Raw genomic sequence first — 25946 nt, forward strand, 5'->3', positions numbered from 1 at the left:
TTTGTCAGCAGAGGCACACCGCAGGGCGGAGTCCTCTCGCCCCTCCTATGGAACGTGGCAGTGAACACACTGCTGCGGGAGATAGAGGGGGTGGCTGCCGTGTGGTGGCGTACGCGGACGATGTTGCCATAGCATTCTCCGGAAAATTTCCGCAGACATTGTGTGAGTGCATGACAAGTACTCCCACCAAAATGTCGAAATGGGCAGACAAATGCGGGTTAGGCGTCAACCCGTCTAAAACGGAACTGGTGCTTTTCACTAGGAAGTACAAAGTTCCGGTACTGATTCCCCAAGACTATGTGGGGAAACGCTAGTCTTCAGCAACAACGCCAAGTATCTTGGCCTAATCCTCGATAGAAAGCTCGATTGGAAATTGAGCATAGAGGATAGAGTAAAGAAGGCCACAGTGGCCCTCTATACTTGCAGGAAAGCCATCGGACTAAAATGGGGAATGACCCCCTATATAGTTCGGTGGCTCTACACCGCCATCATACGACCAATCATGCTCTATGGAGTGGTGGTATGGTGGCCAGCCTTGGACAGAAGGACATGCCTCAATAAACTCAGCAGAGTTCAACGCATGGCAGAGCTATGCATAACTGGCGGGCTACGCACTACTCCAGGGGAAGCCCTGGATACTGTGCTGGACCTCCTCCCTGTGGATCTCATGGGAAAGAAGGTGGCAACACTTTCCGCCCTCAGAATGAGAGAAGCCAGACTGTGGAAAGCATCCGCGGTTGGGCACTCGGGAATCCTGATGAGACTCCCGCAATTACCAGAGAGGACAGATTACTGTATCCCCAGTGATCACCTCTCGACGCCCTTCCAGGTATCAATCCCATCTAGGGAGGACTGGGAGATGGGCGAACCAGGACCTGCAAATGCGGTCCACTTCTACACTGATGGCTCAAAGCTAGACGGCCGCGTGGGAGGCGGAGTCTACTGCAGCGAGCTGAACATCAGTCATTGCTTCAGGCTCCCGGATCACTGTAGTGTGTTCCAAGCGGAGGTTGAAGCCATCAAGGAGGCCATTTCGATCGTCTCCAAATTACTTCTAGATACGCACTTAGTGTGCGTCTTCTCGGACAGCCAAGCAGCTATCAAAGCTCTAGGCTCAATATCGTCGAACTCAGCGACTGTAAATGACTGCCGCAGGTCTCTGCACGAGATCGCAGAGCAGTTAGATCTCTTCCTTATATGGGTCCCCGGCCACAGGGACATCGAGGGGAATGACGCCGCCGACGAGCTAGCCAGGCAGGGTACTACGATTCCTCTCCTACCGGAGAGGGAGCAAGTAGCGATGCCCTTGGCTACGTGCAGGCTCCTAACGCACGAATTGTTCGAGCAAAATGCCAATAGGAGATGGCAGCAAACCGTTTCCTGTAAAGTCTCAAGATTGATATGGCCATATCGATCGAAGAAGCGCTCAGCAGAGCTGTATAAACTCAGCAGAGCACAGTGCTCTGCAGTTACTAGAGCCATTACGGGACACTGGCAGATCGGCACTCACGCCTCTAGACTGTCAATCCCTCATAACGACTTCTGCAGGAGTTGTCGCGACGAGGAGGAGGAGGAATCGGTCCCCCACTTCTTCTGCCACTGCCCAGCCCTTGGAAATCGTCGTCTTCGAATTCTCGGGGCCGCTTTCCTCACGGACATTTCGGACCTGTCCGTAATCAAACCAGGGACCTTGTCCAAATACATCCAAGCCACCGGATGGGACTGCCCTTAACCTGCAGTAGTATGCTCTCACGGTTCGGGCAACGCGAAGGGGCACATGCCCATGCGGCAACACAACGGACCTTTTATAGGTCCAAGTGAGCTTGGGGCGGGAGGCTCTTATCCCCACCCTCCCGGCTACCGCCTTAACCTAACCTAACCTACACTTTAATTACTGTACTTCGATCGGACATTTTGATTGGAACTGCAATTCCCAACCATTGAAAAGGTGAACCCACCGAAAAATGTAGTTAAGGTGCAAAAGGTTGTCGACAAAACTATTCAGCGGAGCTTTTTTAATAGCCGAAAGCTGGAGACATTATTACAATTATCATTGATAAGATAATTATACCCGATACTCAAAATGAGTATTGGGGTATATTAGATTTGTGGTAAAAGTGGATGTGTGTAACGTCCAGAAGGAATCGTTTCCGACCCCATAAAGTATATATATGTAAGAAGGAGTGGGCCAGCTGGCCTATTGAGGGGGCAGCGGAGATAAGCAACAGCAGTAATAACAGCAGCAGAGGAACAGCTGATTAGCAGCAACAGCAGTAGTAACAGCAGCAGCAACAGCAGTAGTAACAGAAGCAGATCAACAGCGGACAGAGAAGAAGAGGAACCGAGCGAAGCAGTGAAAAAGAGAGAACAGCAGCATACGGACGTGACTCAAGCAGCAGCAGAAAATCAGCAGAAATAAGCCGTAACATTAAGAACTTTTGTAAGCACACATACCAGGCCACCGCGATAATAATACGAATAAACAATACTCTAAATAATATCTTACATATATTCTTGATCAGCATCAATAGCCGAGTCGATTGAGCCCTGTCTGTCTGTCCGTCTGTCCGTCCGTCCGTCCGTCCGTCCGTCCCCTTCAGCGCCTAGTGCTCAAAGACTATAAGAGCTAGAGCAACGATGTTTTGGATCCAGACTTCTGTGATATGTCACTGCTACAAAAATATTTCAAAACTTCGCCCCGCCCACTTCCGCCCCCACAAAAGACGAAAATCTGTGGCATCCACATTTTTAAAGATACGATAAAACCAAAAACGCAGAATCGTAGCGGATGACTATCTGTTCTAGAGTGTAAAATCTCAACCAGATCGTATAATTATTATAGCCAGATCAAGAAAACAATTTCATTCTTTCTCGCTCTGTCTCTCTCTAACACACAGGTTTCATGGTCGGTTTTGCCAATTGCAAAATATGAGTTCAAGGATCTCAGAACCCATAAGAGCTAGAGCAACCAAATTTGGTATCCACCCCCCTGTGATATCGGACCTTGACCGTTTCGTGTCCAAATTTCGCCACACCCCCTTCCGCCCCCGCAAAGGACGAAAATCTGGGGCATCCACAAATCTCAGAGACTATTAAGGCTAGAGTAACCAAATTTGGTATCCGCACTTCTGTTAGATCTCACTATAAAACGTATATCTCAGAATTTCGCCCCACCCCCTTCCGCCCACACAAAGAACGAAAATCTGTTGCATCCACAATATTGCACATTCGAGAAAACTAAAAACGCAGAATCATAGATAATGACCATATCTATGAGATTGCTGAATCTGGATCAGATCATTTTTATAGCCAATAGGAACAAATCAATTTGCAGTGGCTACGCAGCCACCGACGTCACGCTCAGACTGATTTTCTGTCTCTCTCGCACGCTCTCTTTGTCGTGTCGTTTAATATTAGCGGCGTCTGCCGGAGGAGAGCCATACTGACTAAGTATCGGGTATAAATGTAGAGTTGCGGTGTCCGCAGCAACTCACAACGTTCCCGCTCGTTTTAATATGTACATCACATATAATACGTATATCCATTTCCGTATATCCTTTTCCACAGTTTCGAATATATATTACATTAATCTAAAAAGTTTTAGTAACTGAAACGGAAACGACAGGATTTTTCTTTGCAACCAATGAAAATCGTCAAATATGTTCGTCAAACCGATATCTCCTTAAAACAATGGGCATCGGTTTCAAAAATATATTTCAATAAATATTGCTGAAGCAACATTTCTTACGAAGCCCCTTACGTTTTCTTACGTCTTATGCTGCTGAGAGAACGATCAGCTCTCTCCCTTACCGTGTGGAAATGGATTTTATAGAATGAAGGAAATGTTTGTCATCTAGTCTCCAATATATGGAGCCAATCTCTGTTTTAAAGCTGTTTAGACCAAGAATTGGTATCGGGATCAGGATACATATATATACAGGAATCTAACAAAAAAGAAAATTTTTTCATTAATTACGTTTTAAAGCAGTCTGAAAAACAGTATCTTCATATCAAACTAGCGATATAGGGTATACAAATTACCGATTGAGCCATGTCTGTCTGTCCCTATGAGCGCTTAGTGCTCAGAGGCTATATAAGCTAGAGCAATGACATTTTGGACGAAAATCTGTGGCATCCACAATTTTGAAGATACGAGAAAACCAAAAACGCTGAATCGTAGAGAATGACTATATCTTCTAGACTGCAGAATTTGGACCGTATCGTATTATTATTATAGCCAATCCTTGACGGAGAACGATTAGCCTATTCTAGACCAAGGGGGTATTTTAATATGCCACCGAAAATTTAATAATTTTAGCACGTGAAAGATATACTGGTTTTTTTAGTTTTAGGAAAGATGGCATGGATCTACAAGAAGGATTTACAATCAGTAATTTTTCCGCCATTTACCTCAAATCGATCAACTGTTTAAATAGAGGGAGCAAAGTGGGCTAAGTTCGATTATTCATCGGTATATATTTTGGTATATTTCTGAGGGTCAGACCGTATGTTTGAGTACTTAGTCCGAGGTCAAATTCTCTTGCCCCCTGAATAAATCAAATGAATCTGTTGATGTAGATTCACTTGATTCTGGTGATTGTCAATATGACAATCGTATGCTGAAAATGTAAATTTGTATGCTACCGGTTCATGTACCAGTTGTTATGATCCGCCTCTTTGCCACCCTGGCCTATCGTTCCCAGGGGTGCTTCCGACCCGATAAGCCAGGGGACGGATTGAACAAAACAAAAACAAACAAAAAAACATACAAAAAAACAAATCTAATTTATAGGACAGACTTGTCCTCGTTGGCAGTTTCGTCAGCGGGGATAGTTGGTTTCGTTATCCCTAGCAGGGTCGCACCCTTCCATGAGCGGCACCTTTTGAATTCGCTCCCTTTTCATATTCAGGGTCCCGCTCTTCTTCTCGCTCTCGTCCCACCCAACTACCGTTTTCTATTCACTCATGACTCTTTTCAAATTTTCATTTTATATCCATTATATTTTCTTATTTATCTTGAACATTATTAATTAATAATCTAGGTTTATATACAGGAAACAAATACTAACACAAAATACTAACAAAAAAAATAAACCCTATTTCGGCCGAACTGGCAGCCCCCTTTGATAGAGGTTGTTGCTTCCTGATGCTTGCTGCTGTTTACGTTTAATCGTGGTGTTTTTTGTATGATCGTGATATTTTGTTTAATTGTGGGTCGGACGGGTGTAGATGTGGGAAATGTGGTGATGTTATGTGATGTGTTATGAATGAGGGTATACATGCGTGGGTTGTGTGTGATGTGGGTGGATGAAGGTGTGTGATATTGATTCGTGTGGGTGTATTTCTGCTTTGAAGTCCGATATGATCATTATCTATGATTCTGCGTTTTTAGTTTTCTCGTATCCTCAATATTGTGGATGCAACAGATTTTCGTCCTTTGTGGGGGCGGAAGGGGGTGGGGCGAAATTTTGAGATATACGTTTTATAGTGAGATCTAACAGGAGTGCGGATACCAAATTTGGTTACTCTAGCGTTAATAGTCTTTGAGATTTGTGAATATCCCCAGATTTTCATCCTTTGCGGGGGCGGAAGGGGGTGTGGCGAAATTTTGAAACAAACTCGTCTCGGTCCGATATATTAAGAGTGTGGATACCAAATTTGGTTGTAGTCTTTTGTAGTCTCTGAGATCTAGGCGCTAATGTTTTACTCTAAGCAAAGCCGCCTATGCTACGTGTGTGTTAGAGAGAGACAGGGCGAGAAAAAATGAAATTGTTTTCTTGATGCTGGCTATAATAATTATACGATCTGAATCAGATTTTGCACTCTAGAAGATATAGTCATCTTCTACGATTCTGCGTTTTTACTTTTCTCGTATTGTCGAAATTGTGGATGCCACAGATTTTCGTCCTTTGTGGGGGCGGAAGTGGGCGGGGCAAAGTTTTGAAATATTCTTGTAGCAGTGACATATCACAGAAGTCTGGATCCAAAACATCGTTGCTCTCGCTCTTATAGTCTTTGAGCACTAGGCGCTGAAGGGGACGGACAGACGGACAGACGGACGGACGGACAGACGGACAGACGGACAGACAGACATGGCTCAATCGACTCGGCTATTGATGCTGATCAAGAATATATATACTTTATGGGGTCGGAAACGATTCCTTTTGGACGTTACACACATCCACTTTTACCACAAATCTAATATACCCCAATACTCATTTTGAGTATCGGGTATAAAAAGAAATGCAGAAATGAAGAACAGCAGTGAGGGAGCATAGAGGGGGAACGTTGTGAGTTGCTGCGGACACCGCAACTCTACAGTTATACCCGATACTTAGTCAGTATGGCTCTCCTCCGGCAGACGCCGCTAATATTGAACGACACGACAAAGAATGCGTGCGAGAGAGACAGAAAATCAGTCTGAGCGTGACGTCGGGCGCTGCGTAGCCACTGCAAATTGATTTGTTCCTATTGGCTATAAAAATGATCTGATCTGATCCAGATTCAGCAATCTGATAGATATGGTCATTATCTATGATTCTGCGTTTTTCGTTTTTTTGAATGTGCAATATTGTGGATGCAACAGATTTTCGTCCTTTGTGTGGGCGGAAGGGGGTGGGGCGAAATTTTGAGATACACGTTTTATAGTAAGATCTAACAGAAGTGCGGATACCAAATTTGGTTACTCTAGCCTTAATAGTCTCTGAGATTTTTGAATATCCCCAGATTTTCGTACTTTGCGGGGGCGGAAGGGGGTGTGGCGAAATTTTGAAACAAACTCGTCTCGGTCCGATATATTAGGAGTGTGGATACCTAATTTGGTTGCTCTAGCTTTTATAGTCTCTGAGATCTAGGCGGTAATGTTTTACTCTAAGCAAAGCCGCCTATGCTACGTGTGTGTTAGGGAGAGACAGGGCGAGAAAAAATGAAATTGTTTTCTTGATGCTGGCTATAATAATATTACGATCCAATTCAGATTCCGCAGTCTTAAAGATATGGTCATTCTCTACAATTCTACGTTTTTGGTTTTCTCATATCCTTAAAATTGTGGATGCCACAGATTTTCGTTCATTGTGGGGGCGGAAGTGGGCGGGGCGAAGTTTTGAAATATTTTTGTAGCAGTGACATATCACAGAAGTCTGGATCCAAAACATCGTTGCTCTAGCTCTTATAGTCTTTGAGCACTAGGCGCTGAAGGGGACGGACGGACGGACGGACGGACGGACAGACGGACAGACAGACAGGGCCCAATCGACTCGGCTATTGATGCTGATCAAGAATATATATACTTTATGGGGTCGGAAACGATTCCTTCTGGACGTTACACACATCCACTTTTACCACAAATCTAATATACCCCAATACTCATTTTGAGTATCGGGTATAAAAATAACAAGAACCAATATGTTTATAACCGAAATGCAATAATAATACACCCGAACCTAAAATATCATATTAACCACAGTTTTGCAGCAACCATCAGAAAGCGCTTTCGACGGTGGATCCGCAGTAAAAGTGAGTTTATTTGCTAGGTATTTGATTACAATCATTTGGGCATGGAAGAAATTGTCTATGGGTGTTTCGACCAAATTGCCTCACCGTTTCGTAGCCCGTAAGAATCAACATTTATATTTGTAGGCCGTCTAACCCGGGAATTGTAGTGACCAATATCGGTGCGTGAGTGAACGGTATAGGTATAAAAACACAAACCCGGTGATTTAATGTAACTCTTTTTTATTAGCTGCGCGTCCGTCTCTCACAATCGCCATTTACAAAGTGCCCTCACTCTCTTCTCGATGTTTCTTATCCGATATCTCACTATTGGTATTTCCCACCGAGTGTATCGATGGTGCGGTAAATACCAATGCGCGCTGTATGCTATTTTAAATACTAGTTGAATGCCTCACTAATTATTACCTTGCTACAATTCGGCCATCCTGACCGGAGTGCTCCTGAACTCCTTACATTTAATTTAGTTTCTAGATAGGTTGATTTATTACAGTTGGGTGTGGTTTACTCTTAATATTCTAAGTTTACGTGTTACAATCATTTTCTTCATTTTGATTCCCTGTGACATTTGCATTATTACCATTTTCAATCCACGGCTTCATATTTGCCACCGCCCAAACTCCTTTATACGGGATCCTTGATTGTTGAAACCCCTCTACATCTTCTAGCAAATACCTATCATTTTTTAACACCTTTGATATCTTATAAGGTCCTTTGAACTTCGGGATAAGCTTTTTAGACACCCCTGTATGAGTGTCGAAATTTCTCACCATAACTAGATCATTATCTACGTACACGTGTGGCTCCCTTCGCTTTGAATTTGTTGCTTGTTTGTTATAAGACTGTATTTTTTCCTGATGAGTGCCTGCTACTGCTCTAATCTTTTCTATATCCCTTGTTGCCCGCTGTTCGGTTAGTTCGTCTAGATGATCTTTTAGTAAATCTGAAACCTTTCCTTTTTGTACGACCCCAAACAACATTCTGCTCGGGTGTTCATTAATTGTTCTTTGAATTGTGTTGTTCATCGCGTGTTCTACTGTTTCCACTACCATATCCCAATGTAATCCTTTTTCCGGGTCAACAAGCTTTGCAATCATGGGTCCCAAACTTCTGTTCACCCTTTCTACCTGCCCGTTGGCCTGTGGCGACCCTGTTGCTATCTTTACGTGTTTAACATTGCTCTGTTCTAAGAATTCTTCAAACTCTTTTGACGTGAAACAGCTTCCTCTGTCTGACACAATGCATCTGGGTCTACTGTAAGCTCGGAAATAATCTTTCATTGCAATTACTGCTTCCTTTGTGCTAGTGGTTTTGGTCGTATAAAGTCTTACGAATTTGGTGAACGCGTCTATTACTACTAAAACATGTTTGTTGGCCCTGCCTTTGTCGACTGGCCCGAAATGGTCGATATGTACTACCTCGAATGGTCCTGACCCTTTTGGTATGTTGTGTAAAAACCCTTCCTCTTTTCCGTGTTTTGCTGAGTACGCTATGCATTTTAGACAGTTTTCAATGTGTCGCTTGGCTTTATACCTTACGTTTGAGATCCAGTAGCTTTTCGATATAGCGTCGGTCATCTTGTCTATACCGACGTGCCCTAGTTCATCGTGGTACTTATAGAGTACGTGGCCTTCCATTTCCTCGGGTACGCAGAATAGGATAGTATTGTTATCTTTTTTCCTGTATATTATTCCGTTTCTCATCTCATAATGTTTGTGTTCTGATTTCTGTAACGTTTCTCTCAGCTCCATCAGTTTTTTATCCCTGTTTTGGCATATAATTAAATTTTCTTCAAAGGTGTTTGTGTCTACCGTGAGTATCTGAACGGCTCTGCTTAGCGCATCTACGTGTTGCATTCTACTTCCTGACCTGTGTTCTAACTTGTAGTCATAATTTTGTAACTCTAACGCCCAGCGGGCAATGCGTGGATTGAGTTCTTTTTTGTTTAGAGTCATAGTTAGCGCGTTGCAGTCTGTCACTATTTTGAAGGGTATGCCTTGCACGTATACTCTAAACCGTTGTAGTGCATAAATTATCGCTAGTGTCTCCAGTTCAAAGCTGTGGTATTTTGCTTCGGTAATTGTTGTCCGCTTGGAGAAATAAAACACCGGGTGCATTCTGCCATCACCCTTCTTCTGCATTAGAATTGACCCGAAACCTAACGAACTTGCATCGCAATGTAATTCTGTCGGATCTCTGGGATTGTAAAGTGCCAAGATCGGTGCTTCCAACAAATTACTTTTGAGTTGTTCGAAACATTCTAGTTCTACGATACCGAATTCAAACTTCCTGTCTTTTTTGACCAAATCATAAAGGGGCTTAGCTTTCGTAGAAAAATCTTTTACGAACCGTCTAAAGTAAGAACATAACCCTAAGAAACTCTGCACTTCGTTCGTTTTCGTGGGGACTGGGAACCCTTTTACTGCCTGTAATCCCTTCGTATCTGGTTTAATTCCGTTACCCGATATGGAATAGCCCAGGTACTTAACTTCTGACTGTAAGAATTCGCATTTATCAATCCTTAATTCAAGTTTATTCTCTACCAATCGTCTCATCACTTCTTGTAAAATTTCCATGTGACTATCACTATCTTTAGTTGCTACCATAATATCGTCCATGTATATTATAACTTTGTCTTCCTTTACCATATCTGCAAAAATGTTGTTTGTGAATCTTTGAAACACCGCCGATGCATTTCGTAACCCGAACGGCATCCTCAACCATTCGTATTGTCCCATGGGGGTCGTGAACGATGTGTATTTAACTGAATCTTTATGCATAAATACGTGGAAGTATCCATTCTTCAGGTCTAACTTGGTGAAAAGTCTTTTCCCTGACAGTTTATCTAGTAGGTCGTCTATCAGAGGTGTTGGGTAATTGTCCTTTATCATACCTTTATTAAGTGTGCGATAATCGACGCACAGTCTCAACTCTCCCGAATTCTTTTTTACCAGTACTATAGGCGAAACGTATTCTGACTCACTGGTTCTGATGTAACCTTTTTCTGTGTATTCGTCTATCATTTTCTGTACTTGGGCTTTTTCGCTATACGACAGTCTTCTAGGTGGGCAATGAAACGGTTTTTCGTGTTCGAAATTCAACTTCATTTCCCACTTGGTTTGTGGTAAGTTTGGTCTTTCTGCGTTTACATACGCTGTCCTAAACATGTATTTAAGTCGTCCTGCGAGTTCTTGGCTACAATCTGTCCCTACTTTCAACTCCCAGTCGTTTTCTTTGTCTGGATACTGGCTTGGTAGTTCGTTGAAATTGGTTTTTACGCTCTCGCAGGTATCGCTGTCTTCCAGACACTCAACCATTGCAGAACACTCATTTTCTACCTTGCCTCCACTTTCTACTTCATGCTTATTCTCTTTAACACCCTCATCTTTAACTTCACATTCATATTCTCCTAAACACTCATTCTCTATTTTCCACTCATTTTTTTCTAAACACTCATTTTCTCCTAAACACTCATTTTCTCCTAAACACTCATTTTCTTCTAAACACTCATTTTCTCCTAAACACTCATTTTCTTCTAAACACTCATTTTTTTCTAAACACTCATTTTTTATTTCACACTCGTTTTTTGTCTCACTCTCCTTCTCCTTGCAAATGTCACTTACAATTTTAAATTTGCATAAATTCATAAAATCCCTACCTAACACAGCCTCATAGCCCATCGACTCGTCTGCCACTACTAGTAATTCAAAGTTGATTCGATTTTTGTTAATAATTACAAAACTGGGTATTTTACCAAAGATGTTAAGTTTGCTATTATTTAGTCCAACATAAGCGTAATCCGCATTTTTATTCAAAATAAATTCAATTTCTCTGTTTTTCTTGTCTTTGTTAAACTTATATAAACTTAAATCATCTTCTTTGATTTCGTTCGAACTTAATCGTGAGCGCTCTTCCACTTTATTTAGGTTATTTTCCGACTGGTGCTCTAGACACGATAACTTCATAAAACTTATTGGGCTCCCTGAGTCGATGAGGCAATTTAAGGACAAGCATTTGTTATTGTAATTGCTAATGTATATATTAAATTTGTATATATAATCGTTATGTACCTTGTACTTCTTTTCGTCACAGTGTGACACCTGGTGACTCATGCTGCCGCATCCGTAGCACGCTCCTCTTTCGCGCTTGGGCTTGCGGCACTCCCCTGCCACGTGGCCCAAAGAGTTGCAGTTGTAGCAGCGAATGGGTGTTGGCGAGGCTCCAGTGTTTGCCCCTTCAGTTGAACCGTACTTCTTTGGCAGCATGATCTTCTCGAACGCCTTGAGTAGTTGATATGGAGCGCCAAAGCACTGCATGTGGGCTTGCCTACGCAGGCCTACATCTGGGATACCTTCGATGACTCCGTCAATAAACTCCTCGTCGTCAATGACTATGCGGGATGCCAGCGACACTTTGGCGTTGAAGTACATCGAGAACTCCTCGCCACGTGCCCATGAACGGGACTCGAACTTGCGACGGAGCAACAGTTTGCTTTCCTTGGGATGGAAAGTGTCTTCCATGACGTTCAACAATTGATCGATTGGCAGCGACATGTGCTCCGGACTCGAATGCAGCCACACCAATGCTTTGTCCTTAAGCTTCGACATTAGCAGCATTAGTAGCTTCTCATCCTTCAGTTTGTTCACTTTTGCGACGGCCTTAAACTGCGCGATCCAAGTTGTGACGTCATCGTTGTTTCCAGAAATGTTGCCATGATATGTTGGCAACATGTCTTTGGCGGCATTTAGCAACATGACGCCAGCGTCATTGCTGGCGGCTGGTGTTGTGTTCTCTCCTCTCCCTTCCTTCTCCCTCTCGCTCTGCAGCTTCAGCAGCACGATTTGCAGTTTTAACATTTCAACCTCTGCTCGATATTCGCCATGGTTGTTGTTGTGCCCAGGCGCTTGCGGTGCTTTTTCGTTCTTCTCTTTGCGTTCGCTCTTCGTCGAGTCTTGATCTGCGGCCGCCTCATCTTCCCTCTCGTTCTCGCATGTTTCGGCTGCCGGTGGTCCCTGTCCCCGCAGCTCTACTGGTATTTCGTTAAGTCTCGCTGCCATGGCAGCTTTGCTTCCACCTTTTGGTAGATTGAGGTACTCCAGCCATTCGCGCAGCTGGGCGGCCGAGAACTCCTCCGTGCCGACCAAGTCCGACATGTTTTTTTTCAGCGATGGCGTCTTCGACGGACGAGATAATAAAAATTTTCGCTATTTTTCACTGGCGGCGATTGATCGTATCCCACTTCTGAAATTGTAGGCCGTCTAACCCGGGAATTGTAGTGACCAATATCGGTGCGTGAGTGAACGGTATAGGTATAAAAACACAAACCCGGTGATTTAATGTAACTCTTTTTTATTAGCTGCGCGTCCGTCTCTCACAATCGCCATTTACAAAGTGCCCTCACTCTCTTCTCGATGTTTCTTATCCGATATCTCACTATTGGTATTTCCCACCGAGTGTATCGATGGTGCGGTAAATACCAATGCGCGCTGTATGCTATTTTAAATACTAGTTGAATGCCTCACTAATTATTACCTTGCTACATATTCTATCTTTAAATTTTAATCTTTACCATTGCACATTTATTCAAATACTATTTTATAAGTTTACCTGATCCTAGTTCAAGGGAACCAGGCCCAGGTAGCCTATGGGAGGGAACATATACCCCGTATTTTTATGTATAATTTAGTTCCAATAAATATCATTATAATATTTAACTAAACCCTTCTTATGATCTCCCCTTCCAAGCCCCTGTAGCGCGTGTCGGCACACCAAGGGGTCATGGCCGACAGATAGATGTATGGAATGGCATGACCAAGGTAGGGTGGGCAAGGGGTCCTCGAAACAGCTGAGGATCGTCCGTCTGTCTTTTAGGTAATCGTCCGTGTTATGTGGTCATTTGTAGTGAACTCTGTCCGGTGAGGTGTATGGCTTGTTTTTTTCTTGCACGTTAAATTTAAAATAAAGAAAGTAAAGGGCCTCGGACTATGACAATAAAACAACTCCACCCCCTTGCTGACGAGCCAGCAGCCGGAAACAATACGTGCCGGTGATAGCCGAGTAATACCATCTCGCCCAAGTACTCGTTACCCATTACAATATTTAGGACTAAGCAATTACTACAAATCCAACAGTGGAATATTCCAAGGGTCAGATTTATGACGGTCACAATGGTTATCATGCAGATGGTGTGAGATTTGACCACATGCAGGTCATCCAGAATGTGTTTAATGATAGTGCTGTAAATATCTTAACAGTGTATGTACACAAATGCATGCAGCTGTCCGTTGTATATTTATTTAGGTCAGTAGTGCATGTCACATATTTATATTTAGCATAGCTCGCAAACGACGGTCAACACTTTTTCCCTTTGCTGTCTCGTCACTGACAAAACCGAAAAAGACCACGAAGACACGGTCTCTCACTGAGCAGAACACTTTTTGTCTCTTCGCTTGTGTTATGTGTTTCGGGTTTTCGGGTGAGCCCGACACACGATCGTGTCTCACAATAACAACTTAGAAAGACACTTTGGTCAAGCGCTCACAGCAAAAGTGTCTTTAGATGAGCAGAACCAAAAAAGTGTCTGAGTAAAGTGTTTTTAGTTTTTTTTTTCGTGTATATGTTTATTTATTCATGTTTTCCCATCTTTTGGGCTATTGTATTGTAATATGTATATTTATTTGCAAAATTGGTGTTGGAATACGCCTATTCCCACTTTCAAATAATAACATTAAATACTATTAAATAATACTATCGATATATTAAGTATTATTATGTAATGTTAGTCTGGTCACACCTGAAGTGTCCACTTCCTCTTTCTTTTCTGATCTCGAATCGAATGTACGTGGTACTTTGTTGCAGTGAAAAAGTAATCAATAAATACATAAATAATCTTTAAAGAAAAATATAACTTGCTACTGTCATTCGTTTACTAATTGTCATAGCTAGTTATCCAATAGGTTATGGGCCCAGTCCACGCCAATTTAAATAAATTAAATTAGTAACAAATAGTTGTGAAATTAGTTCCGCGTGCGTTCTTGTGTAGTTTTTATACCCGATACTCAAAATGAGTATTGTGGTGTATTAGATTTGTGGTAAAAGTGGATGTGTGTAACGTCCAGAAGGAATCGTTTCCGACCCCATAAAGTATATATATTCTTTATCAGCATCAATAGCCGAGTCGATTGAGCCATGTCTGTCTGTCCGTCTGTCCGTCCCCTTTAGCGCCTAGTGCTCAAAGACTATGAGAGCGAGAGCAACGATGTTTTGTATCCAGACTTCTGTGATATGTCACTGCTACAAGAATATTTCAAAACTTTGCCCCGCCCACTTCCGCCCCCACAAAGGGCGAAAATCTGTGGCATCCACAATTTCGACGATACGAGAAAACTAAAAACGCAGAATCGTAGAGATGACTATATCTTCTAGAGTGCAAAATCTGAACCAGATCGTATTATTATTATAGCCAGAATCAAGAAAACTATTTCATTTTTTCTCGCCCTGTCTCTCTCTAACATAGCCGGCTTTGCTTAGAGTAAAACAGCGCCTAGATCTCAGAGACTATAAAAGCTAGAGCAACCAAATTTGGTATCCACACTCCTAATATATCGGACCGAGACGAGTTTGTTTCAAAACTTCGCCACACCCCCTTCCGCCCCCGCAAAGGATAAAAATCTGTTGCATCCACAATATTGAGGATACGAGAAAACTAAAAACGCAGAATCATAGATAATGATCATATATATCAGATTGCTGAATCTGGATCAGATCAGATCATTTTTATAGCCAATAGGAACAAATCAATTTGCAGTGGCTACGCAGCACCCGACGTCACGCTCAGACTGATTTTCTGTCTCTCTCGCACGCACTTTTTGTCGTGTCGTTTAATATTAGCGGCGTCTGCCGGAGGAGAGCCATACTGACTTAGTATCGGGTATAACCGTAGAGTTGCGGTGACCGCAGCAACTCACAACGTTCCCCCTCGTTATACCCGATACTCAAAATGAGTATTGGGGTATATTAGATTTGTGGTAAAAGTGGATGTGTGTAACGTCCAGAAGGAATCGTTTCCGACCCCATAAAGTATATATATTCTTGATCAGCATCAATAGCCGAGTCGATTGAGCCCTGTCTGTCTGTCCGTCTGTCCGTCCGTCCGTCCGTCCCCTTCAGCGCCTAGTGCTCAAAGACTATAAGAGCTAGAGCAACGATGTTTTGGATCCAGACATCTGTGATATGTCACTGCTACAAAAATATTTCAAAACTTTGCCTCGCCCACTTCCGCCCCCACAAAGGACGAAAATCTGTGGCATCCACAGTTTTAAAGATACGATAAAACCAAAAACGCAGAATCGTAGAGGATGACTATATGTTCTAGAGTGTGAAATCTCAACCAGATCGTATAATTATTATAGCCAGAATCAAGAAAACAATTTCATTCTTTCTCGCTCTGTCTCTCTCTAACACACAGGTTTCATGGTCGGCTTTGCCAATTGCAAAATATGAGTTCAAGGATCTCAGAACCTATAAGAGCCAGAGCAACCAAATTTGGTATCCACACTCCTGTGATATCGGACCTTAACCGTTTCGTGTCCAAATTTCGCCACACCCCCTTCCGCCCCCACAAAGAACGAAAATCTGTTGCATCCACAATATTGCACATTCGAGAAAACGCAGAATCATAGATAATGACTATATCTATCAGATTGCTGAATCTGGATCAGATCGGATCATTTTTGTAGCCAAAAGCAAGAAATCAATTTGCAGTGGCCACGCAGCGCCCGACGTCACGCTCAGACTGATTTTCTGTCTCTCTCGCACGCACTCTTTGTCGTGCCGTTTAATATTAGCGGCGTCTGCCGGAGGAGAGCCATACTGACTTAGTATCGGGTATAACTGTAGAGTTGCTGTGTACGCAGCAACTCACAACGTTCCCCCTCGTTTTTTTTGTAGTGTGTGTGTGTATAATATATACTCACATAGAAAATGGAAAGAAATAAGCAACATATTAAGCCTTTTTGTGGCGAGAAATATTCTATATGGAAATTTAGAATCAGAGCTTTGTTTGCTGAATTAGAGGTGCTCCAAGTAGTCGATAACATAATGCCTAACGAAGTAGATGATAATTGGAAAAAGGCAGAGCGATGTGCGAAGAGCATTTTAATTCAATATTTAGGCGACGCATTTCTAAACTTCGCGGCAGGCGACATTTCGGCACGTGATATCCTGAAGAATTTAGACGCCATATATGAGCGTAGAAGCCTTGCGTCGCAATTAGCCGCACGTAAACGTTTAATAACACTCAAACTCTCAAGTGAAGCCAATTAAAATCGCTGTGGCAAAAGAAGGCGAGTTTTTATATGCCACTAAGCGTGGAATTGTGCTGCTGCACAATGGACACAATATCACACTGGAGGATGTGCTCTACTGCAAGGAGGCAGCAGGAAACCTCATGTCTGTCAAGCGTCTGCAACAGGCAGGGATGTCAATTAAGTTTGACTGTGGTGATGTCTCCATATCAAAAAATGGTGTAATTGTTGTTAAATATACAGGTATGTTGGATATACCTGTAGTCAAATTCCAAGCATACAGTGTAGATGCTAGGAACAAAAATAATTATCGATTATGGCATGAGAGGTTGGGGCATATAAGCAATGCAAAATTGCTTGAAATAAAGAATAATAATTTATTTAATGACAGTAATCTTCTTGTTACTTTAAAAATATCAGATGAAGTTTGTGAGTCATGTTTAAATGGAAAACAGGCTAGGTTGCCATTTAAGCAATCTAAAGATAAAAGTTATATAAAACGACCCTTGTTTGTAATACATTCAGATGTATGTGGCCCCATTAAACCAGTTACACTAGACGATAAAAATTATTTTGTGATCTTCGTAGATCAATTTACACATTATTGTGTAACCTATTTGTTAAAATATAAATCAGATGTATTCAATGTATATAAAGATTTTGTAGCAAAGAGCGAGGCTCATTTTAATTTCAAGATTGTCAATTTGTACATTGACAACGGTAGAGAATACCTGTCGAATGAAATGCGTGAGTTCTGCGTTAATAAAGGAATAAGTTATCATTTGACAGTGCCACATACACCTCAGTTGAATGGTGTTTCGGAGCGAATGATAAGAACCATTACAGAGAAAGCTCGTGCTATGGTAAATGGTGCAAAATTAGACAAAAGTTTTTGGGGTGAAGCTGTGCTAACTGCAACATATCTAATCAACAGAATTCCAAGCAAAGCACTTGGTGATTGTAAAATGACCCCATATGAGCTGTGGCACAATAGAAAGCCCAATTTAAAGTTTTTAAGAGTGTTCGGTTCAACCGTGTATGTGCACAACAAAATTAAAAAAGGTAAATTTGATGAAAAATCATTCAAAGCTATCTTGATAGGGTATGAACAAAATGGACTCAAATTGTGGGATGTCATTAAAGGAAAAGTTATTGTTGCAAGAGATGTTGTCGTAGACGAGACTAATATGCTTTATTCTAGAGAAGTAAAATTTGAAACAGATTTCCCGAAAGAGAGTAAGGAAAGAAGTCAACAAGAATTCCTGAATGAGAGTAAGGAATCTGATCAGCTTAATTTCCCGAATGATAGTACGGAATGTGGAATCCTGAATGAGAGTAAGGAATGTGATCAGTTTTATTTCCCGAATGATAGTACGGAATGTGGAATCCTGAATGAGAGTAAGGAATGTGATCAGTTTAGTTTCCCGAATGAAAGTACTGAATGTGAAATCCTGAATGAAAGTAAGGAATGCGAAAAGCTGAATTTTCCGAATAAAAGTAGGAAAAGAAAAACTGATTTCCTGAATGATAAGGATTGTGAAAAAGCTGATCAGCCAGATATTTGTCGTGAAGAAAATAAGGATACTAATATAATTAGTAGAAAAAGTGAGAGGTTAAAGTCTAAGCCGAAGGTGTCTTATAAAGAACATGATAAAAGCTTTAACAAATTTATATTAAATGCCCATATAATGTTTGATGAAGTTCCAAATTCTTTTGATGAAATAAATTTTAGGAATGATAAATCTGATTGGGAGGAGGCAATAAATACAGAGATCGTTGGATCGTTGGATGACCGTGGATCGTTGCATATATATTCTTGATAGAGGTGACATAAAGAAAAACATATATGTATTATTATATGTTGATGATGTAGTAATAGCGACAAGGGATATGGATAGAATGAATAATTTCAAAAAGTATTTAAGCGAAAGATTTAGAATGACTGACTTAAATGAGATAAAACATTTTATCGGTATCAGAGTAGAAATGTTTGAAGACAAAATATATTTGAGTCAAGCTGCATATGTGAAAAGAATTTTAAATAAATTTAACATGGATAGTTGCAATTTAGTCAGTACTCCATTACTAAATAAACTAAATTATGAGTTACTTAACTCAGATGAAGACTGCAATGCTCCATGTCGTAACCTTATTGGCTGTTTAATGTACATAATGCTGTGTACACGACCAGATTTAGCTGCCGCTGTAAATATCTTGAGTAGATATAGTAGCAAGAACAATGCTGAGTTATGGCAATGTTTAAAAAGGGTTATTAGATATTTAAAGGGAACTATTGATATGAAGCTTATATTTAAAAAGAATACATCATTTGAAAATACATTAGTTGGCTATGTAGACGCCGATTGGGGTAGTAATGAGATTGATAGAAAGAGTACAGCGGGTTATTTGTTTAAAATGTTCGATTCCAATTTAATTTGTTGGAATACAAAAATACAGAATTCAGTGGCAGCTTCATCAACTAAAGCTGAATATATGGCCCTATTTGAAGCTGTAAGAGAAGCTTAATAGCTAAAGTCTCTTCTAAATAGTATTAATCTTAAACTCGACAGACCCATTAACATTTATGAAGACAACCAAGGCTGTATTAGCATTGCAAATAATCCCTCATGTCATAAAAGAGCAAAGCATATTGATATAAAATATCATTTTTCAAGAGAACAGATAGAAACTAATGAGATCTCTCTTGAGTATATTAATACAGACAACCAACTTGCTGACATCTTCACGAAGCCACTACCTGCTGGAAGATTTGCGGAACTGCGGAACAATTTAGGACTACTACAAGAAGAATGATTCCAATTTAAGGAAAACATGAACATGATGGTTTATTAACAAATTTATTACATTAATTCATATGTAATTTTTTTTTTATTTTTTTTTTTTTGATTTGAACCAAAAGAACCAATGAATTGTTAAAGTAATTTAATTTTATGTTAATCTAATTTTAAAGTGATCTGATCGGGTTTTTCTGGGTTTTCCCCGTATCCTTAGAGCAAATGCTAGATCACATAACACTTCCCAGAATGCACACCAACCACATTAGAATAACAATTGAATGTTACCTTTTTGATTTAATGATGAAAACATTTTTTTTTTATTTTTATTATTTTGATGATTAATGTTATTTTTGAGGGGGCGTGTTGGAATACGCCTATTCCCACATTCAAATAATAACATTAAATAATACTATCGATATATTAAGTATTATTATGTAAAGTTAGTCTGGTCACACTTGAAGTGTCCACTTCCTCTTTCCTTTCTGATCTTGAATCGAATGTACGTGGTACCGGTGTTGCAGTGAAAAAATAATCAAGAAATACATAAATAATCTTTAAAGAAAAATATAACTTGGTACTGTCATTCGTTTACTAATTGTCATAGCTAGTTATCCAATAACTGACAAACGAACATTTTCGTTTTGCTTTTCACGATTCATTTTAAGCTCCAATAGTCAAACCGTATAGAATTCACAAAAATTTTTTTTGACTTTGGATAAGAAAATAATGTCCTTTGGATCAAATTTATCAAATTTTTTTAATTCATAACCATTCAGGGATTAATTATAAAGTAGTTAGTGAAAAAAAAATAACAAAACTATAAATAGGTAACTTAAAAAATAACAAAAACAATGATTACTCATTTTTGACACTGTCAAGAAAGTCTTTACACAAAATATTTTCATTTTTTAAATTCAAAATTCTTCGTAATTATTTAATATATTTAACTTATTTTAATATTTGGTATGTCCACCCTTAGCATTGACTACATGCTGGAGCCGTTTTTTCATCGAATTTATCAATTTTTGTAGGTCATACTCAAAGGGAATCTTTTGCCACTCTTCCAATATGAATTCTTTGAGCTGATTGCGGTTTTTGGGCTGTCTTTTTCCCACTTTCTTCTTCAAATAGGCCCACAAATTTTCAATGGGGTTAAGATCGGGACTCTGGGGTGGTGTATCAATAACTTTTCCACAGTTGTAAAGCAGCCAAGCTCTCACATTGGACTCTTTATGTTTGGGATCATTGTCTTGATAAAACTTTAATTTGGCCCTATTGTCCGTAATGAGACCAAATTTCTCCGCACTGCTTTTTAAATTTGTTTTTAAAATTTGGAGGTACTGTTTGGCATCCATTGTGTTCTCAATAAATTCAATATTTCCCACTCCTCGGCTATCATAACCGAAAGTTTTCCAAACTTTACAGTCGGAATGATGTTTCGGTTATCTAAAGCTGTTAACGGCTTGCGCCATACTCTGGGTGGACCATCATTGTAATATAGCATCATTTTTGTTTCGTCGCAAAATATGGGGTCATCCCAATACTCTGCCGGCTTACTGATCATGTTAACAGCGAAAGTGAAGCGCTTTTCCACATTGACCGACGAAAGCAGCGGTTTTTTTCGTGCCACTCTGGAAGAGTATTTATGGCGTAGAATAACCTGGCGTACTGTTTCGTGTGAAACAACCAAGTCAAGTTCTTCGTCAAGTTCCTTGGCCAGAGTCCTGACCGATATTTGCGGATTCTGATTAATTTTCCTCATGATTATGCGGTCTGCCCGTTTGTCTATCTTCCTTTTACGGCCACCTCCAGATTTGGTTTCCAGTCTCCCTTCGTTCTTCGCGCGACTTAGGACATTGTAAATTGTTTTCCTTGATACTGAAAACATTTCTACCATGTCTGCAACAGATTTGCCCAACTGGTGATTATAGTAAATCAACTGGACAACGTCAAAGCTTAGTCTTTTGCCAGGTATTTTAAAAATTTCAGAAAGTTAGTCTGTAGATGTGCACCGGTCAAAATTTCGCAACAAAATCAAAGTCAATGCAAAAATAGAGCATCACTGAGCAACGCCAAAAGCATAGATTACGGTAAAGTCCCGTTTTTTCTAAGAACGAGATCAAAACAGAGCTCGAAAACGAAATGTGTAAAGAGTTTCTTGACAGTGTCAAAAATGAGTAATCATTGTTTTTGTTGTTTTGTAAGTTACCTATTTATAGTTTTGCTATTTTTTTTTCACTAACTACTTTATAATTAATCCCTGAATGGTTATGAATTAAAAAAATTTGATAAATTTGAACCAAAGGCCCTTATTTTCTTATCCAAAGTCAAAAAATTTAATTTATTTTCAGTGTGTAAAGAGTTTTTTGACATACTGTAGTTGCCATAAGCATCACACGTACAAGCACGCATACATACGCAAAAGACAATTTGTTCGTTTACTCGTGACAAGATGCTCAGTGAAAAACAGGAACAAAAGAGAAGTGAAAAAATCGGTCTTTGCTTGAGCGAAGAGCGAGTTGAGCAAAAACAGATTTGATCGGGTCTTTTCAGTCCATTTTCTCAATGTGTCCGTCAATGAGAGGTTTTTATCAGACACGCCGAAAGTGTCAACAGTTATTTGCGAGCTATGATATTTACAGCTTATTATCGTTTATTTATTTAGGTGGCTGGGAAATCTTAACCTTTTATGGCTAGCTATTTGTCTAGGTCTAATCATACGATTTTGTATTTTAATTGAAATTGTACACCCCCGTTGACCGATTTTGCTAAAACCGTATTTTGTAAGCAATGCAATAAAGATGAAAACGGAAATTTAAACGGTCTTGTAGGAAATTGATGAAGTAATTGGATAATAATACGAGTATTCGACGAGTATATATATCAGACGTCATACGTATATTTCTGTGGGTCGGACGGTATATTTGAGCGATAGGTCCGCGGTCACATTGCAGACGCGCGTCGCCGGTGTGACCGTTTACGGTATTTTTAATAGTTTTCGGTAATTTTTAGGTCAAAATTGAATCAATCTATTAAGTTTTCTTTCTCTCGTTTGATATTAGCGGCGTCTGCCGTTCAACTTTATTTAGAAATCCAATAAAAGCAAGTATTTGGAACAGGCCAGTCAAGTAGAAAATTGATTCATTAATCGGTTAAAATTATGTAGCCAGGGCTAACGGTTCTGTTAAGTTAGTTATATTGCACGGAATATAAAAAACGTGTAATATGTATAATAGAGCTTGAACTCAGTTTATTTTTGGTATATTTTTAAAATTAAACGGTATATTTTGATATATTTCTGAGGGTGGGACGGTATATTTGAGCGATAAGTCCGCGGTCACACTGCAGACGCGCGTCGCATTGCCGCCATTTGAAAAAAACGACTGGAGAATCGAGAAAAAAAGGAATTTGTTAAAATTTGTGTAGATTCTCATTTGTGCCAAATGGATGACATGTTGGATATAATGCAGCCGCTGTCGCGGCTGCAGCTGAAACTGGAGGCAATCCGGATGGTATTTTTCGGCTGCAATGGACATAGAACACGGCGATCAATATGGCGGCGCGTTTGTTTTTTTGCAGGCTCACTTTAAAGAGCTGGAAGAACTATTCTACGGCGTCAAGACCAAAGATGCCAAGGCTGCGGACAATGCCCCGGCGCAGAGCGAAACCTCCGCGGTGACACCACAGCAGACCAAGAAGCGTCCCAAACGGCTGACCGCTCTGACTGAGAACACAGATGATTCCGAAGGTGAGTTGTGCTGTGGGCCAAAGGAGACCAAGACTCACCTTGCACTCTCCCTAGATGCCCCCGATGTCACGGCAGAGTCCTCGGGCCGCCAAAGTGCGCGGTTGAGCAACTCCCAGCTCTTGGCCATTGCCGAGGTGGAGAACCTGAACAGCACAGCCTCGTTAATGCCGCCGCCACCGGCACCGACTCTAGCCGACACCACCATGAGCTCGGGCCGGCCGCAGCGGGCTGCCAAATTGAAAACGGTAAAGCTGCTCAAGGAGCACTCTCTCATCCGAAAGATGCGTCGCCCCAGCGAAGAGGATTCGATCCGGGTGAAGGTGGAGAGCGAACAGCGCGTCTCGCAGATCAACGGCAGGACGCACAACATAGCACCGGATCCCAAACCGTCAGTTGTGGAGGAGACAAAGCCACAGGAGGCACCACCAACACTACCAATAGAGCCCATCAAGAAGCCAGCCGAAGTCTTCGCCTCCAAGAATGTGTGCGTCAAAGTCAAGCGGGAGAAGTTTACCGGCGAGATGCCGCCGCCCCTACCGGCCACAGATACCACATCCACAATTTTGGAGACGGATGCTACCAGGTCGGATGAGACTGCATTCAGCCGTACTACAACGGCATCCGAGATGTCCAAGAAGGGGCGAAAGAAGAAGAAGGATGGCGCCTGCCATCGGCCCATCAAGGTAGAGCAATTTAGTGAAATTGATCAAAACTCGCCCGTCACCTCGCGGACACGCAAAAACAGCACCGAGTCGCGCAACCAGGAGCGCTCCATCTACAAAGACGCCCTCGAGGGGCCGCCCATCGAAGAACAGCAGCAGCAAGCTTCTGCTGGCGCCGCCATTAATGAAACGAACACCTTGTCCAACGCCACAATGGTGCTGGGTCCGGCTCCCACCGATGAAAGTCCCAACATTGCACCGGCCGACGCCACCTTCGAAGTTATTACTAGCAGTCTCCTGACAGAGGATGAGTCGCTGGACGACAGGGTACCAGTGGCGAAATTTCTCTCAAATGTAAAGACCATGAAGCTGCCCGGCCGCACCCATGAGCTGTTTAAGTGAGTATGAGTAAAATCTGGAGACTATTTGAATTGGAGCATCAATACTTCCCTTTTGACCTGCCCACAGTCTGCTCTTGCAGAGTCCAGTGATGATGCGCGTGGAGGCCTTCGAAAATGCGGCCATTGCCCAGAGCAACTTACGCTCCCAGCGAGCCAAGGATACGGTAAGAGTGCAGTGTTCTCCCTCGTTTGTTCGGAAATTGATGATTGATTATCCTTTTTCAGGGCACGAACACGAGCAACACGCCCAAGATTGGCAAGTTGCAGCCACCGACTGTGGGGCGCTTTAATACGCCCACTCAGACCTCAAGTCTATTGCCCGTGAGCTCGGCCCAGCCCAAGACGGCCCCCATGAGTGCCTCAAAGGCAACGACGCTGCTGAAGACTGCCACCGGGACCAACCTGAAGTCCACCAGCTCTGCATCCACCAAGAACCGGTTACGCGAGAACAGCGGCGAAGACTTCCGCAAGGGTCTGCACAGCCTGGCCGAGGAGCGCAAGAAGCTGCGTGAGCAAAAGCATCAGCACGCCGGCCAGCAGCGAGAGGCAAAGGAGCGGGAGCGAGCCGAACGCATTGCCAAGCAGACCGCGGAACGCGCCAAGAAACAGGAGGAACGAAAGAAGCTGGAGGAGCGCAAGCGGCTGGAGGTTGAGGAGCTGAATCGTAAGATGCGCCAGCAGGAGGAGGCCGAGGCCCTCAGGAAAGCCAAGATCCGGGAGCTGGAGAATCAGAAGCTGGCACAGTTGACCGGGGCCAAGAAGAAGATGCTGCCACCGCCGCCGAAGACAAAATACACATGGGACATGCTGCACGAGGATGACTCCACCGATGACGAGGGCAAGGTCACCCACAAGAGTCCGCCAGCACCCACCTGGAGTCGCAGTAAGTTAGCGTTTTGTTTAGCCAGTGTCTGATCTAATCTGAAATTTTGTGACCCATTTTCAGGCCATGTACGCGGCGAAGCGATTGCCATGCAGAGCCACTGTCCCACCGATGTCATCGACAGCTTCTTCTCGGTGGCCCCCACCACTCCGGACCTGAGACTGATTTTCCCCAACATCGATCCCAGCCAGCTGAAGCGCAACTCCAGCGTGCTCTGGTCCACGCCCCCACGCTACTCGGAGCTCCCAAAATACTAATTATACACAAACATACGCATGTATATAAAAAAATCACCTGTTTTTCTTACTGTTCTATGGAAATATAAATGAAGTTTAAATTAAATAAATTTATTTGCGAAAAGTAATGGAAGATACCGCTCGATACCACTTACATTCCACTTGATTCCCACTGACACTAATACCCAACTGCTTAAGAACTATTAAAGCCGCCGGCGTGCTCAATTAATGGTCTTCTTGGTGTCTTGCCAGGGGGCTTGATGTTTTGATGCCCCGAGGTGTTTCCATTAACAATGAAGGTGCTATTGTTGTTTTTGCTTCTGCTGCTGCTGCTGTCGATTCGTGAAAAGTGTGGAAAGGCGCAGGTGAAAAAGAAAACAAGCAACAGACACATTTTCACTGGT

At 41.9% G+C, this 25946-nt stretch overlaps 2 protein-coding genes and 1 long non-coding RNA gene across 3 annotated transcripts; 2 read left to right on the top strand and 1 right to left on the bottom strand.

The window, feature by feature from the left end:
- Nucleotides 1-11276: 11276 nt before the first annotated feature.
- LOC117190642 lies at nt 11277-12874 on the bottom strand. The gene is made up of 2 exons (XM_033395689.1): nt 11580-12874; nt 11277-11509 (listed from the first exon to the last, which is right to left on the bottom strand). Exons 1-2 carry the CDS (start codon nt 12660-12662, stop codon nt 11480-11482), a joined length of 1113 nt encoding a protein of 370 aa, XP_033251580.1. The 5' UTR covers nt 12663-12874; the 3' UTR covers nt 11277-11479.
- Nucleotides 12875-20395: 7521 nt separating this feature from the next.
- On the top strand, nt 20396-20792 carry LOC117190489. The gene is made up of 2 exons (XR_004473706.1): nt 20396-20575; nt 20644-20792. It is a non-coding gene; the product is annotated as an uncharacterized LOC117190489 (long non-coding RNA).
- A 2263-nt stretch (nt 20793-23055) lies between these two features.
- LOC117190488 (caldesmon-like) lies at nt 23056-25652 on the top strand. Its single transcript, XM_033395555.1, has 6 exons — nt 23056-23124; nt 23192-23360; nt 23415-24420; nt 24491-24587; nt 24649-25306; nt 25370-25652. The coding sequence occupies exons 1-6, from the start codon at nt 23056-23058 to the stop codon at nt 25561-25563; spliced, it is 2193 nt and encodes a 730-aa protein (XP_033251446.1). The 3' UTR covers nt 25564-25652.
- Nucleotides 25653-25946: the final 294 nt, after the last annotated feature.

The sequence above is a fragment of the Drosophila miranda genome (genome assembly GCF_003369915.1).
Source record: "Drosophila miranda strain MSH22 chromosome Y unlocalized genomic scaffold, D.miranda_PacBio2.1 Contig_Y1_pilon, whole genome shotgun sequence".
In the NCBI taxonomy this organism is placed as follows: domain Eukaryota; kingdom Metazoa; phylum Arthropoda; class Insecta; order Diptera; family Drosophilidae; genus Drosophila; species Drosophila miranda.

Excerpts from the sequence above, each read along its gene's own strand:
- LOC117190642 (XM_033395689.1), bottom strand. The coding sequence starts at position 12,662 with ATGTCGGACTTGGTCGGCACGGAGGAGTTCTCGGCCGCCCAGCTGCGC. Across the intron at positions 11,510-11,579 it reads GTGACGAAAAGAAGTACAAG|ATTGCCTCATCGACTCAGGG; the intron begins GTACATAACGAT and ends GCTTGTCCTTAA.
- LOC117190488 (XM_033395555.1), top strand. The coding sequence starts at position 23,056 with ATGGATGACATGTTGGATATAATGCAGCCGCTGTCGCGGCTGCAGCTG. Across the intron at positions 23,361-23,414 it reads GAACACAGATGATTCCGAAG|ATGCCCCCGATGTCACGGCA; the intron begins GTGAGTTGTGCT and ends CACTCTCCCTAG. Across the intron at positions 25,307-25,369 it reads AGCACCCACCTGGAGTCGCA|GCCATGTACGCGGCGAAGCG; the intron begins GTAAGTTAGCGT and ends ACCCATTTTCAG.